This window comes from Orbicella faveolata, unplaced genomic scaffold, assembly GCF_042242905.1.
Source record: "Orbicella faveolata isolate gen_17 unplaced genomic scaffold, um_ofav_v1 contig_15, whole genome shotgun sequence".
Taxonomy (NCBI): Eukaryota; Metazoa; Cnidaria; class Anthozoa; order Scleractinia; family Merulinidae; genus Orbicella; species Orbicella faveolata.
The window spans coordinates 8921016-8936584 of NW_028301542.1; the positions used below are offsets into that span (position 1 = coordinate 8921016).

The window sequence follows — 15569 nt, forward strand, 5'->3', positions numbered from 1 at the left end:
AACATTTCCTATGAAATTAAATGTAGCGAGGAAATGACTTCTTTCATTACAAACAAGTATGTCTCTTGGGCATTGTAATGAAAGGTGGCAAACAAACGAGATTTTAACTTTGATAACAATACTAAGATTAATACACATGATGATGATGATAATGATGATAATGATAATTTGCAGTGGCATTTCCACGAAGTGGCTCTTCGTCCACTGTTTCTAGATCGAATTGGAATTTAGAAGTGTTGAAAACTGTTCAGTCTAAACAGTTTTTTCAAAAGCCCGTACCAAAATCCGTTTCAATCTTTTTCAATTTTTGTCCATTCGTACCTTGTTTTGTATTTGCTGTGTTATTGAAATGTTCCCTCACTGTTTTGAGTGGTTATTTTTATATTTCACTCCAATTGGTGGCGATTCAGTCATATGTCTAAATTAAATTTGGCCAAAATCCGTGACAAAGTTCCGTCAAGTATAGGTAAATTATGTTTTATATAAAACCACTTTCTGTAATGCACTGTTTGTAATCTATTATGCACCGTAACTTGTCTTTGCAATAAAGATAATAACTTTTTTTCGAAGGAATTGCTAGGAAGGTATATGTCTTTATGTTGTCATATGTTTGTGTTATTTCTCTGCCATGTTTAGAATGTCAAGAAGCTCTTGGCATGCAGAGCAGTGTTATCTCAGACGGGCAAATCAGTGCGTCTTCAGAATGGGACGCCCATCATGCCGCCATACAGGGAAGACTGAACTTTAAAAAAACCGGAATTAAAAGCGGAGCTTGGTCATCTCGAACAGTCGATGCTAAACAATGGCTCCAGGTTGATCTTGGTAGTTACTACACCAGCGTATCACGTGTAGCAACGCAAGGAAGGAATTCATATCATCAGTGGGTGACTGAGTACAAACTGCAGTATGGCAACAATGGAGTGAATTTCCAGTACTACAGGGAACGAGGACAAACCGTAAACAAGGTGAAAAAAATGAATCCGTAGTAAGGTTGATAACAATCAGTTTTGAAGTTAAAAATTCGCTGTGGGAGACGCGGTAATCTAGATGGTTAGACCGATGGACTTTTAGTATTAGGGGTTTGGGCTCAAGCCCTTAAGGACGTTTTTCTGTTGTGTTCTACGGCAAGATATTTCGTTCTCACAGTGCCTCTCAAGTCAAGTGCTAAATGTTTGTAAGGGACAGGGGTTACCTTGTCGATAGACTAACATTCCATCAAGGTCAAGCTACAGAATTTTTTTGTGCGGCAGCACCGAACGTTCATCTTTTGACACCCACAGGGCTGAAATTAAGCTGAGTTCGCAAAACGCTACCTAACATTCGAACCATTTCATGCCGTTTTATTATTGAGCGGTTTAAACTGACCTGCTCACATTTTTTCCAAAGTGTAGATACCTTTCATTCAGTTGATAAATCCCGAGCAAATGCAGCTTTATTTGGAATAAGAATTTTATAGTTTCATTGCGGGGCTTTTAATTATTAGCTGTGGAACTGGGGAAAGTCACAAGTTTTAAATTGTTAAGCATTTTTTCTTTGTAAATTTTGCTGTCAAATATTCATGTAAAATTAATCTCCTGGCTGTTCTTAATAATTTAGTGTGGAAAATGTTAAGTAAATTTTGAAAGCTAATTGTATGTTATTTGCCGACTGAGAGGTCCGTTTAGTGAACCATTATATGACCGAGGCCAAAATATGCTTCCCAGAGCCGCAGGCCGAGGACAGCATTTTCAAGTCCGAGGTCACAGTTATTCACTATACGGACTGCCTCTCAGCCGGTAGATAACTTATTTATTTATTTATTTATCTATCTATATTTATTTATTCCTCTATCCGTCAAATAATAAAAACTCAAGGGCAAAAACTTACGAAAGCGTTACCGTTGAATTGCAGGATTCGGTACCGTGCCCTCTTAGGAAAAAATAAATACATTTATTACAAGAAAAACGTCATATCCCTAACAACTTGTCATCTTACTTATTAAGGACTTTGCTGGAAACGAAGACCAAGACACCGTTGTTTATCACGATCTAAACCCACCAATCACAGCAAGGTATATTCGTTTCAGACCGATAGCTTGGTATAAACACATATCTATGAGGGTGGAACTGTACGGATGTCAAGGTAATCTCTCATACCGGTTGCTTGGGGACCGTTGAGGTTGCATCGTATTTCTATCTAGCTGGTGCCAATTTTTGAGTATAAACTTAAGAAACCAATTTTGTGGAAATCCTGCTTTTATTACTTGCACAAAAATACCATATTCTAGTTCAACGGAGCATATAAATTTGGGTAGTCTATTTTGTATAGCCTATATTTAGCAAGTGCGCAGGTGCAAATGCCACCAATCAATATAATTCAGAGTTCCATAAGGCCGTGATGAAAGGAGGTTCGTAATTTGAGACAAATGATGCCGACCAATGAAAGTCTTTTCGCTGTAGACAGAGCATTAATGAGTGAAGAAGAACACTAATTATTGTCAGTTCCAACGTCCAAAAAGGGTAAAGACTTTTTGTTCTGTTACTAGTCCTTTTTTCATAACTGTAGTCATTATTACTCATTGCGTTCGACGAAGGAGAACGCTTCTATTCAGATAAGATCTTGGTTTAAGAATGTAAAATATATGAGAGTGAAAAATTCAAATTTAGCCCACGTTTAAAAAGACGATGACGTGACTTTCAATCAAAATATGCTTGTTAAATAATCTGAGCCTTGTTTCCTGAAAATTGACACCGTGATATGTAATCAATGTTGAATTTGTATCAATTCCACAAAAGCTTTAGAATGTCAAGACGCTTTCGGCATGGAAAGTGGTGTAATCGCCGATGGACAGATTAGCGCCTCTTCAGAACACAATGCTTTTCTGGCTGCCATTCGAGGTAGACTGAACGTTGAACATTCTCCAGGTAAAGGAGGCAGTTGGTCTGCTAGAGACTTAGATCAGAATCAATGGCTTCAGATCGACATTGGTAGTCAGTACAATAAAGTGACACGTGTAGCCACACAAGGAAGGAGTGATCACGCGCAGTGGGTGACCAAATACATGTTACAGTTCAGTAACGGTGGAGGGGATTTTAATGACTACAAGCAGCAATATCACACGACATACAAGGTAAATGCACCTAATCCATCAAAACGATGGTCAATTTGAAGTTGTTTTTTCTGAGAACTTTATCAGTTTTAAGACAGCCGATGAAAAGTATCCACTGGGGAAATTTCTTCTCGATCTCCAGTTAAACACACAGAAATATTATCATTACTTCCTTTTGGCGAACTCAACAAAACACTCGTCAAAATATTGAGGGAATTAAACCTCCATTTCTTTGTCTTTTTACTATGACAACGATCATAGATGTCTCCGAGATTGCAAAAAGAGAACCCCTACAGGCGAGAGTTTAATCCCTGTTATGAAAATTCTACCGGATAAATACGAAAAGAAGGACAGAGGAGAAGTTTGACACTCATTGCTAGCCGCTATGCAATATTTGTACATAAACATGTACCTATGAAGACAATTTCAAACCGCAAAGCAAAACAGCTCTCCAAAACATGGATCACCAAAGGCATAAGAATCTCCATTAAAGTTAAAAATAAGTTATATGCGTCTGGTGACACCGCCAACTACAAAATTTATAGGAACAAAATTTGTACCTTAACGCGTTTAAGTAAACAGCAATACTATTCTAAATTTTTTAATGATAACCTAACTAATATGAAAAAAACTTGGGAGGGAATAAACAATGTACTTGCTCGTAAATTGAAGAACACAAAACCTATTACTTCTATTAAAGTCCCTACTGATAATGATTCTGTTGCCTGTGACCATAATAGAATAGCCAACGTACTTAATTACCATTTCGCTTCTGTTGGACCTAAACTGGCAAATAAGTTACCAACCGTTCAGCGTAATTATTTTGATTTTATGAACAGATCTAACTCTCCCGATTCGTCGTTTGCTTTCAATCTAGTTACCCCAACTGAAGTGGAATTGGAAATTTTGCGCATACCAAATAACAAGTCTCATAGTTTATACTCATGTCCTACCCAACTGTTGAAGTACTCGTCAAATGTTGTAAGCAGTACACTTGCGGAAATAATAAATCTTTCTATTTCATCTGGGATGTATCCCACTAAATTAAAAATGGCAAAAATTATTCCTATTTTTAAAGCCGAAGATAACACTAATGCAAACAACTATAGGCCTATTTCTTTGCTGTCTAACTTTAATAGGATCTTCGAAAAACTGGTCTACTCCAGAATGGAATCTTTCATTGAGCAAAATGATATACTTTCTTCATCTCAATATGGCTTCCGCAAAGCGCATTGAACACAGCATGCAATTCTTGACATTGTAAGTACCATACAGGAAAATATGGACAAGCGCTTGCTCTTATGTGGTGTATTCATTGACCTGAAAAAGGCTTTTGATACAGTCGATCATAAAATTCTTTTACACAAGTTAGATCACTATGGTTTTCGTGGTGTTATAAATAAGTGATTCTCATCTTACTTGGATGGTCGAACTCAAACTACGCAAATTGGCTCTTATATATCTAGAAGGCAAAATACCACTTGTGGTGTACCGCAAGGCTCAGTCCTAGGCCCTTTACTTTTCCTAATTTATGTCAACGATATCCAAGAATCCTCTGACAAACTTGAATTTTTTTTATTTGCTGACGACACGAATGCTGTATATGCTGACAAAAATCTTAAGTCCCTTGAGTCGACTGTAAATCAAGAACTCTGCAAGTTGTTCGATTGGTTAACGGCTAATAAATTAACCTTAAATATTAAAAAAACAAATTTTATCTTTAGACCAGCTCAGAGAAAACTTACTTATCATCCCAAAATTATGATATTCGATAATGATCAACAAAAGAATGTGGCTCTAGAATGTAAAGAATTTGTGAGATATCTAGGCGTAATAATTGACAATAATCTTTCTTGGAAACATCATATTGATCATGTAGCTATTAAAATAAGCCGAACTGTAGGATTGATTTGTAAACTACGGCACCTTCTGCCAAGACAAACTCTTTTAACTATTTATAGATCCTTAGTTACTCTTTATTTAACTTATGGTTTGGTGGCCTGGGGCCAAGCATATAAATCACACCTTGAAAAGCTTCTCAAGTTCCAAAAGCGAGCTCTTCGCTTTATTTATTTTTCTGAGCGAAATCAACATACGATTCCTTTATTTATTGATGCCAGTGTTTTACCGTTAAAATTTTTGTATTATGAGCTTTTAGCTAACCTTATGTTTGAAATAAGACACAGAAATGCTCCTGGAAACATTCAAGATCTCTTTCAAGACATTTCTGATATTCATTCTTACAATACTCGATCCTCTGTCTCAAATAATTTTTACACACAAAGTTCTAGACTCTCAATTCAAGTGAATTCATCTTCTAGAATCGGAACAAAAATTTGGAATGAAATGCCTATATATTTAAGAAAGCTTCCAAAAAATGTCTTTAAGAGGAAAAATAAAACAAATACTTTTTGAAATTCTAGCTTCAGAAGACTGTTATACTGATCTTACAGAAATCGTTCAAAAAGTAAAGTTGAATTTATTTTCCTCCTAGTATGTATTCATTAATACTCAATAATTTCGCTTTAGTGTATCTGTAGTTTCTCGTCGTAACTGTTGTTAATTATTATTTGTAATATCGTTAGTTTATCAGTTGTCTTTAGTCATCGTTGTCAATTCTAGTCTCTTTAGTATGTATGTATGTATGTATGTATGTATGTATGTCTGTCTGTCTGTCTGTCTGTCTGTCTGTCTGAATGTATGTATGTTCTTTATACCCTGATCAGTGAGAGTTTTCCATGAGAAAGATACCTTGGCGAAAATCATGGCGATTTCGTAAACAACATTACTGTAAAAAGTCCTCAATAACAATAATAATTATGGAATGGTCAACATAAGATTTAAGGGCCCAAAGTAATTGGAATTCAATTGGTGAAAATTTGAAAACCTTCCCTCTTTCAAACTTCAAGGAATCAGGAAAAAGCGATCTTGTCAAAGATTATTAGTTACTTGTGTTCTTATTAGCAGTTTTGTTGTTTTCCAATTCACCTGTAAATTAGTCATTTGTTAATTTCTGTCAACTTTCCAAGTCTTTCTTTTATAGTTTAATATATAGCTGTCATTAGCCGAGTTGCCGTAGCTATTGTGTTTTCTTCTTATATTAATGTTTTGTATTCATATATAAATTTAACTATCTTAGACGTCCTTCATAGCATAGAAATAGCGTTTTTCCTCTTCTTTTTTTCTTCTTATGTGTGCACTCATAGGCGCACGGGCATCTTCGGACTTGAGGGTGCGGTGACTTTATTGCTCGAAAAAAATTACACAATGCCCGAAAGAATGTGTTGTACAAACGCACTCAAATTGCAGTAAAAACAAAAACGTTCACAATTCTCACGTCTAATGAAACTATTATCATTCTAAAATTACCGTGGAGACCCGATTTTTCGAACCTCCAAGGGCAACGAAAATTGGTTCGAAAAATCGGATAGTGCGAGAACTCGGGGGTAAAATTACAGTATTCGACTGAGCAGAGGGAAACGACTTTTGTTTCGAGTTATCGGAAAGTTCGAAAAACTGAGGGTTTGAGAAATCGGGATTCCACTGTAGTTATTTTGAAACCTCGGATACTCAATGACCTCGATCGACAGCCTAGTAAAATCAGAAACTTATAAAAGAAACAGTAAATTCTTCCTCGTACGAGAAGTTCAAGAAAATTTAAATCGGCTATTTGTGGAGCCATTCAAAACGGCTCTTTTCAGAGCAAACACAAAAACAAAAGTCTTAAGGTCTTAGTTTGCTTTGATTCTGTCACTGTTTTGTTGATGGACTAAAATCCAACTCGTGGATTTCCACGATACACATTTAAACGATATATGGCTTTTTCAAAACAGATTTCCTGGTTCATTAGATCATTTGACCTTGACTCCGTTTTGACAAGGCAAACGTCAGAGAAAATAGCCTACAAACCTGGCTTTGACTACCTTTTAGAATGTTTTTTCCCAAGTTCTTTTGCCTAAATCATCAGCGTTTTGCCCGAAAAATTTCAAAAATTTTTGTAACTGGGTGGGCTGCAGCCCCCCTGCCACGCACCCCCGACCCATACGCCTGTGTGTGCATTTGTACTTCAGTTTTCTTGCTGACCTGTATCTTATTTCTATTTAATGCTGATGTTAACTGGCTGCCTGGCTCCAATAACGCCTATGGTTATTCTAGGCAGCTAGTACTCTAATTTTTACTTTTAATATTTTCATTGTTGTATTTTTTTTTATTTTGAGCAAGAGTGATTGCAAATAAAGATTGATTGATTAATTGATGCTGATGCTGAATAACCTTGTCTCCAACGTAATGATGATCTAAAGTAGTAACTTAAAGTTTGAAATAGTCGTAAACATTTTTCACATTACTCATTTAGGAATTTGCTGGAAACACAGACCAGGACACTGTTGTGTCACATGATCTAAACCCGCCAATCATAGCACGTTACGTCCGTTTTCGACCAATAGTATGGCATGGCCACATATCTATGAGGGCGGAGCTATACGGATGTCAAGGTACTTAACAAGGTCTACTCTACTAGACCATCAATCTAGAGGTTTTTTTCTGGAATTTTACAGCAAACCGTAATGCAACAAAAATGGAACGTAGACAGGCATTACACCGTAAGGCACGCGAACATACAATAACGACAATCGAAACGTGAAAAGATAGAGTTCGGGGCAGCTGGTATGATTCCATAACTTACGGTCATCATCTTTCTCTTCTCTCCTCATGAAGAATGGGGCCATCAATCAGCCTCCTCCAAACAACACGGTCTTTTGCCGCCACCGCTGCCTCCCTCCATGTCTTGAATTCGAGATGTTTTCTCTCCTTGTTGACCGTTCTTCGCCACGTATAACTTACGGTGGAGACCAGAAATGGAAGCAACCATGGTGCCCAAAATTGCTTAGGTTTACACTGAACATCTTATTGAAGTCAGCGGCTAGGCTCGGTCCGCTCAATAATCTATGTATCCTTATTTCTATTTGGTGCAGAACTTCTGGTGCAAAACGCTGTTCTCGAATAATAACAATAACTCAATAGAACTTCATCGTCCATATTTCAAAGTTTTTGATACGCCATACTTCTTCCTTATTCTAGTAAGACACCCTATAGTTATTCCAGAGTGTGTTATTAATTCCATAGATATCGTGTGCGAACTGCCATGCTTGCCGGGACAATATTGTGATGAGGTCACGGGACAGTGCGTTTGCGACTCAAGCCTTCGAGACGAGGAATGGTGCTGGAAAAGACAAAGTAATTAGTTTCAACTTCATATGAATAGGATTAACTAAACAAAACTAATAAAGAAATATTGTTTGACTGTTGTAACTCATATATAAGGGTTGTTTCAACAATTGAATTCAAAGTCTGGCTTTTACAACTTTAAGTTCTCACATTACAACCTCCCACCTTTCCCATGTTCAAGACTTCGTATAATGTACTGTATCAACTTAGTTTAGCATCATTGTATTTCAGGATATGTGCCTTTATCAATAGACAAGCTTCAAGAATCAGCTGCTTTTTATTGGACGATGGATGACGAAAAAACGATCAACAACATGGTAGGTTCTGACTTTGGTGTTGCACCGAGTGATATCAACACAGTGAAAGGAATAAGAGGCAAGGCTATGAACGTCGAACACGGTGTCAGTGGGAAGTTTACTCTAACCGAAGGACTTAATCCCAGTGAGTGCCTCTTCAACACATCTCAATGCAATGAAGGATTCACATTAATGTTATGGATGTGGTACAAGCACAAAAGCGCTGGACAAGTCTTTCTTGCTACAAGCGAAGATAACTTCAGAGGCCATAGAATGTATCAGATCAACAGTGATACACCACAAGTAGCTTATCAAATTACAAGCTCCCACAAAAAGTGTCTCGTTGAGTTCTCGACTCCAAAAGAAGTATGGACGCATTACGCAATAACGTACAGATCTCTTGACAGTCTGGATAACATAAACGTGTTTGTGAATGGAGAGGAAGTTAAAAACTTTGTTTCTAAAGGTTGTAGTGATGGAAGTTTCCCTTTCAACGATGGCGCTCAACTCTCTGTCGGGGAATCCGATGTCGAACTTCCTGAAGCTGCATTTGACGAGGTGATCATTTGGTACAGGAACCTAGCTAGTGATGAGATTTCTGCGGCTTATAGTTATTATAAAGGTAACGGGTTAAATATAGTTACGTTGACTTTAGTTAAATATAGTCAAATATAGTTACGTTGACCATTATTTAATTTCCATAATTACTGGCAACTTGTAAAAAAGTAAAGCCTTTTTAGCCCAACTGACTAATAGTTCTCCGGTTTTCGTAGCATAAAATGGTTTTGAATGACTTAAGTAATATATCAAACACGACAGAACGTGATTGAACACATTTCCAAACACCGGAGAGTTGAAAATACGACGCGTAGCGGGAGTATCTTTGACGAACTTCGAGGTGTGAAGTATATATGAAATAATTCATATTTGAACTGCGGTAGTAGATGAAAGTGAAGTATGATCATCGCAGTAAATTTTCCAATTTAAGCAACTGGAAAGAAGAAGCCTGAAAAAAAAAAATCAGGGCTTCAACGGGACTCGAACCCGTGACCTCCGCGATACCGGTGCGATGCTCTACCAACTGAGCCTGAAAAAAAAAAAAATCATATTTCATATATACTTCACATCATTTCACTCACGGGAAGATATGACCTCAATTAATTGACCTCGCTCCCAATGTGTGGCTTCATAGCTCAGTTGGTAGAGCATCGCACCGGTATCGCGGAGGTCACGGGTTCGAGTCCCGTTGAAGCCCTGATTTTTTTTTTTTCAGGCTTCTTCTTTCCAGTTGCTTAAATCGGAAAATTTACTGCGATGATCATACTTCACTTTGAACTTCGAGGTGTTTGGAATTGTGGTCAAACACTGTCTTGAGTGTTTGATTTATCTTTTCAATCGAAACCAAAACCAAGGAGAAAATGTAGAAATAAAATCGTAAAAATCTATGCTAATTAAGATATCCAAACACCGTCACGGCCATGATTTCCTTTGTTTCAACTTGATCAATTATTAATGAGTTTGAGAATCAGTAATGAACAACAGATAAGAAAGTATGCAAGAACAATTAAAAAAAGAAAGACTGCATTATATCAAGAAAGTTTGAAGTTCACTTTACTTGAGCTGCCCATGAAAACTAGTGGGATTTTCTATGGAGTAAATGTCTAGTCACGGTCTGTCTCTGTTTTATTGTATTCCCAAGGTAAAAAAAACAACAAGTATCATCCAGGAAAGATTAGATGGAAGTTAAAACTCTGATATACTAGAACTTTGTTCGAAACTAACTTCATTTTTAATCGTTCTCTTTTAACATCTTTTTCCAGGAAGTCCCGACCTACAACTGCATGTAAATTTAAATTTTACAGGCACCACGTGGGATGAAAGACTATTGGATCAAGAAACAGACGCGTTTAAGGATAGGAGTCAGCAATTAACAAATCACGTAAAGAAAAGAGAACTAAAGAAAACATAGATATATCAGTCCATGCATGCTCTGCGGACCTATATAGTCCAGGATTCTTACAATTACTGCTTACTCTCTCACATGTACGCCCGCCAGGTCTAACTGAATGGCAGCGATCCTTTTGGGCGTAATTATGTGGTGTGTCTGTTTTGAAAGTGGCTTCGCTCGATTTGTATGTAATATATCAAACACGAGAGACAATGCTTCATCGGGATACCAAACACCGAGAAGAGACTTGAAAATACGACGCGCAGCGGAGTATTTTTTAACGAAATTCGAGGTGTTCGGATAACCGATGAAACACTGTCTCGAGTGTTTGACATATCTTCTCAATCAAAACAAAAACTAAGGAGTAAACGAAGAAGTAAAATCGTCAAAATCTATGCTAATTAACATCGGGTATCCAAACCTCCTTCACGATTGTGATTTTCTTTGTTTTACTTGATGAATTATTAATGAGTTTGAGAAGTTCAATTCGTTTCTACTTGCAGCAGTTCTGTCCCTTGCCCACCTCAGAACCCGTACATAGCCCGATATGATAGATGAAATAATTTCCGGGCTTCCTACCGCCCTTCTAATCAAATCGCACCACCGCTGAACTGGTAAAATAGAAATAATCAGTAAATTGCAGCTTGGACATAACTTGCACACACCAATTGGACACACAACAAACTTCATAAGGAGCCATAGGTTTTTCTGTTCGCGCATTTTCAATCCTTTTCCATCCTCGCGAATGTTAGTCACCCTCACATCTTAATAAGTTCTGTCATTTTTCAACAACTGTTTCTTCAAAAACAGACCATTATTGCTCGGGTTCCTGTGATCTTGGTAAGATTCTGAGCTTCTCGAAATCATCCTAAACACTCGATCATGATAATCCTTGTTTGGGAAAATTAAATGAATATCATATTAAGTAATACTTACAGCTTTTTCTTGAGAGCATCGTCTCTCTTTTCTTTCCATGTAGGTTCAATCATTGTATCATAATACGGCTGGCGATGTTGATGTTACAATTGAAAAATACTCGTAAGTCATATCTTTCGTTGTGTATCAAACACAATGAAATTTCTTCCTATCCACTGACATACATCCCGAAGATATATCAAACATTCGAAACAGTGTCTTACCACATTTCTAAACGGACAAAAAATACTGTCGCGCGAGTCGTTTTTTTTTCTCGGTGTTGTGAAGCACTATCTCTCGTGCTTGATACAGTTCTTCAAACACGTCTCTGTGGTATTAACTAAATGTTGATTTGCTAGTTAACCTAGTGGGTTAGTATAGACTTCATGTTTGCTAACAAGAAGTATCTCCGGTTTGTCTCTTCAGGGACGCATCAGGCGCGGTGGGATGCGACTTTACAACAAAATTTACGGAAACCGGGTACAGCGCAGTTGAACCTGTCATACACTGGCTCACAGAAAGCACATACCAGATGAACAGCCTTGAGGCGAACGACAGTAAGATTACATACCATTTATTCCCTTTTTCAATTGCTAGTGCTAATCGTAGTAGGAAAGATAACATTTCGGATCACACATAAATTGCTATTCCTAAGACTGCATAGGGATCAATTTTTTAAACAGGCCTATTGTTTTTTCTTACTATTGTATCATGAAGAAAAATTATTAAGCCAAGATATCTTGTGGAGAGTACAATTTTTACGTTAATTGATGAGAACTGTGTTGATCTTTTCTTTCTGTTCGTTTTTGCTGGTTTTCTTGTTGAAGGGGGAACGCGAAACACTGCTGGATACCTAGGAAGAGAATTAAATCATGACTCTTACCTCAGTCATAATTTTTTTCTGGCTAGATACTGATTTTAGAGATGGTGGATTCCTTCATTTAAGAATTAGATCTCTTAGCACTAATTGCGTGCCTATGTCCTTTCCTTTCTCAGTATTCATAACAGCTGTCAGCCTTCAAGCTCAGAATGCCCCAAAACAAACGTCCATCGAGTTGTCCATCACTTGGAACGGACCAACTGAACTGTTGCATGGAATATTTCAAGGTTACGAGATATTTTATCGCGACACTAATTCGGGTAAAGAATTTAATGTAACCCTGAGGACGAGTGATACGTTTTACGAGATATCTGACCTGCAGCATTACACGAAGTACATGATCACAGCCAAGAGCTTCACTTTGGAAGGTGAAGGAAGAATGAGCGAGCCCATTTATGTGTGGACAGCATCAACAGGTAATTTCAGTCGTAACTCACCACCACTGCCATTCCGTCATTATTGGGAAAGCATAGTGCGTTCACACCAATATTAATACTTGGCTTTGTTCCAAAAGCTCTGTGCTCTTTCAACCGATTGTTGTCATTGTAGATTTATCGTCATTTGCAAGTCTTAGGTTGGTTCCAGGGTACATTTCCCTTTCACGGCCGTGAACCTGGCTGTGTGGCGATGATGCCTCTGTTTTCCATTTTTGTAAACAGGAAAGTGTCAGTGTTAAATGGAGGATTTACTGGCCCAACACACAGCCGTCCTTACACTGTGAGCTGGCTCCCCGCGAAGAGCCTGTTCGCTGGGTTAGCCCTCTTCTTTCTCCGGTCTTAGGACCGGCAAGGGTGTTCCACAGGAATGACCCGGAGTCAATTAAACCGTAATGTAAACTTATTCCATAAATCGTTTTAGGGAAGAGGTTTCATCGCATGCTGCACCAATACTGAAAAGGCCTTATTCAGTATAGTTGCTAACGACAAAGCACCTACTCTTATTCTTCGCGGCAATGAATTGCAGAATTTAAAAGGCGCCAGTTGACGTACGTGTAATTAACCCTATGATTAACTACGCCTATCACCCTAGTTTAATTTGTTTCCAATCAAATGTAGTTTACTTCAGCAGAAGTTTCAAACGGATCTGTTTGTCTTTCATCTTTGTGGGAAAAAAAAAGAAATCGCCATTGTGATATTTCTTCTTTTCGACCTGTAGCGCTTTTCGTAGAGGAAAGGCCAACCTCGTTCCCAGGGTCTCTCTTCTTCCCTCCCCAAAAGCAGATCTGGTGAACAAGTACGTCAATAAGTGGTCAGCACATGTTCAAATAACGGGCCAATGAAAAAAGAGTTCAGGGGTTTAGCAACCTTTCTTTGTTACCTAGCTCTTTTCACTTCCTTGTCTTTGTTTTCCTAAGTTGCCTTTACTTGTTGCTTTCAAAGCACCAACACACCCTCCCACTAACATCACTGCATTCAACAAGAGCTCCACCAGCCTTCTCGTTACGTGGGTACCAATTCCTACCAAGCAGGGGATTGGAGAGGTAATGGGATATACCGTCATCTTTTTTCCTGTCAAAGACGGAAACAGAACTGCACAAAATGTCAGCGTGGAGTCTGGAAACCTTAACGAGACGAATCTTGACAATCTCCAGAAGTTCACAAACTACAACATTCGAGTCCTGGGTTTTACAGAGAAGGACAAATTAGGTCCACTGAGCGATCCAATCTACGCCATGACAGACCAAGATGGTAAAAGCAAATAACGTTTTAAGACAATAAACATTTTATGTAATTGAACGAGCGTGAGGTCCGTCCTGGGGAAATATTGGTCGAGTGTTAAAATTTATGGATCGAGAACAGTGTTCCCCAATATGGACTGGATAAGCCAGCTCAAAAGAAGTCTATATTATAATGGCTCTTTTAAGATTCTGCTGATAAATTTAATGCACCCTGCCAGCCGCTCTCGGCAAACGCATGGGCAAAAATTTAACATCTGTTTTTACTTTTTTCCCGCCAAACACGAAAAAGGAAAAAAAATATGTTACTATTAGAACAACAAACTGCTTCCTTCTTTGCAATGCTTAGAAAGAAAAAAAAAAGAAACAATTCGCCGAAATTAATTCGTGAGCGGTGCGTCTTAGTAGTCCATGCTAGAAAATTCGCACCACTAAGGATTCAGAGTTCTCCATGTCATTGTGGACAAGTATACCTTACGGTTAACACGTGTTATTCACTACTGATATTTGGTGTTAACATTGAACTTTTTGTATACCAAGTTTGCAGCTTGAACACACAGCAGATAAACTCCATGTCGGTGTACAACGGAGGTACACCAACATGGTGGCTCCATACTGGGCTCTGTAAATTTGTGCAAAATATTTCGACGAATATCTGAAGTTTGGGAAAACGCACAGACCTAAAACTTAGAAAAGTGTCTTCTTTTTCATCTCCTATAATATGAAAATTTCTTGACTTTATCCACTGAATGGTTTTTGAATTATTTTGTTTATTGTGTAGCAGTGCAAACAAAGAATTGGCAGAATTCTGATTCTTCCAAAAAATTTGGCGTCGTAAAATACTCTTTTACGCCATCATTCTACGTTTGATGTTAATAAATTAGTCCAATAGACTATTTTACAGTTGTTCGCTCAATGACCTGGCCTTTGAGTGGCAGTGAGGCTGGAGTTGACCTTGTTTTGATACAGACCTCACTGCTTTTGTTGTGTAAATCAAGTTGTTCTAATGTTAACTACTTTGCATTTAAATGAGAAAAGCAGAGAGGTTTGTATCAAAACAAGGTCACCTCCAGCCTCGCTTGCATTCGTAGGGCAGGTCACTGAGGACACAACTGTAAAAAGGCCTATTACCAATGTTAATAAACACGTTACATTTATTTTGTTAGTTCCGAGTCTTGCTCCATCAAATGTAACCGCGTGGGCCATGAACTCCAGCAGCATTTTCGTCAGTTGGGGTCCAATCCCAAGTGAGGGCAGAAATGGTATCATTATTGGCTACGGTTTGTTCTACACAAAACACGACGCTTTAGGACCAGATTGGAAACAAAAATACTGTAACAACACGTACGGGTGTGCAATAGCAAGTCTTGATATGTACACCCGCTATGGCATCAGAGTCACGGGTTTAACAGATAAAGGATTTGGAGTAGCTGCACTCGTGGACGCTGTTACTGAAAAGGGTGGTAAGTTTTCTTAATTAAATTCAATGTGTAATTTCTCCATGCAGTCTTGATACATTGTCAGATTAATAAACTAAGTAG

General features: G+C 38.0%; 1 protein-coding gene across 1 annotated transcript in view; it reads left to right on the top strand.

Annotated features, from left to right (window-relative positions):
- Nucleotides 1-636: 636 nt before the first annotated feature.
- The window catches only part of LOC149113436 (uncharacterized), a 30632-nt gene continuing 15699 nt past the window's right edge, over nucleotides 637-15569 (top strand). The window contains exons 1-12 of the mRNA XM_089288322.1: nucleotides 637-965; nucleotides 1983-2121; nucleotides 2775-3109; nucleotides 7443-7581; nucleotides 8213-8323; nucleotides 8546-9232; nucleotides 10431-10549; nucleotides 11538-11596; nucleotides 11900-12030; nucleotides 12470-12769; nucleotides 13733-14041; nucleotides 15195-15491. Coding sequence (XP_089144448.1) covers nucleotides 657-965; nucleotides 1983-2121; nucleotides 2775-3109; nucleotides 7443-7581; nucleotides 8213-8323; nucleotides 8546-9232; nucleotides 10431-10549; nucleotides 11538-11596; nucleotides 11900-12030; nucleotides 12470-12769; nucleotides 13733-14041; nucleotides 15195-15491 — 2935 coding nt within the window. The 5' untranslated portion in view covers nucleotides 637-656. The remainder of the gene's footprint in view (nucleotides 966-1982; nucleotides 2122-2774; nucleotides 3110-7442; nucleotides 7582-8212; nucleotides 8324-8545; nucleotides 9233-10430; nucleotides 10550-11537; nucleotides 11597-11899; nucleotides 12031-12469; nucleotides 12770-13732; nucleotides 14042-15194; nucleotides 15492-15569) is intronic.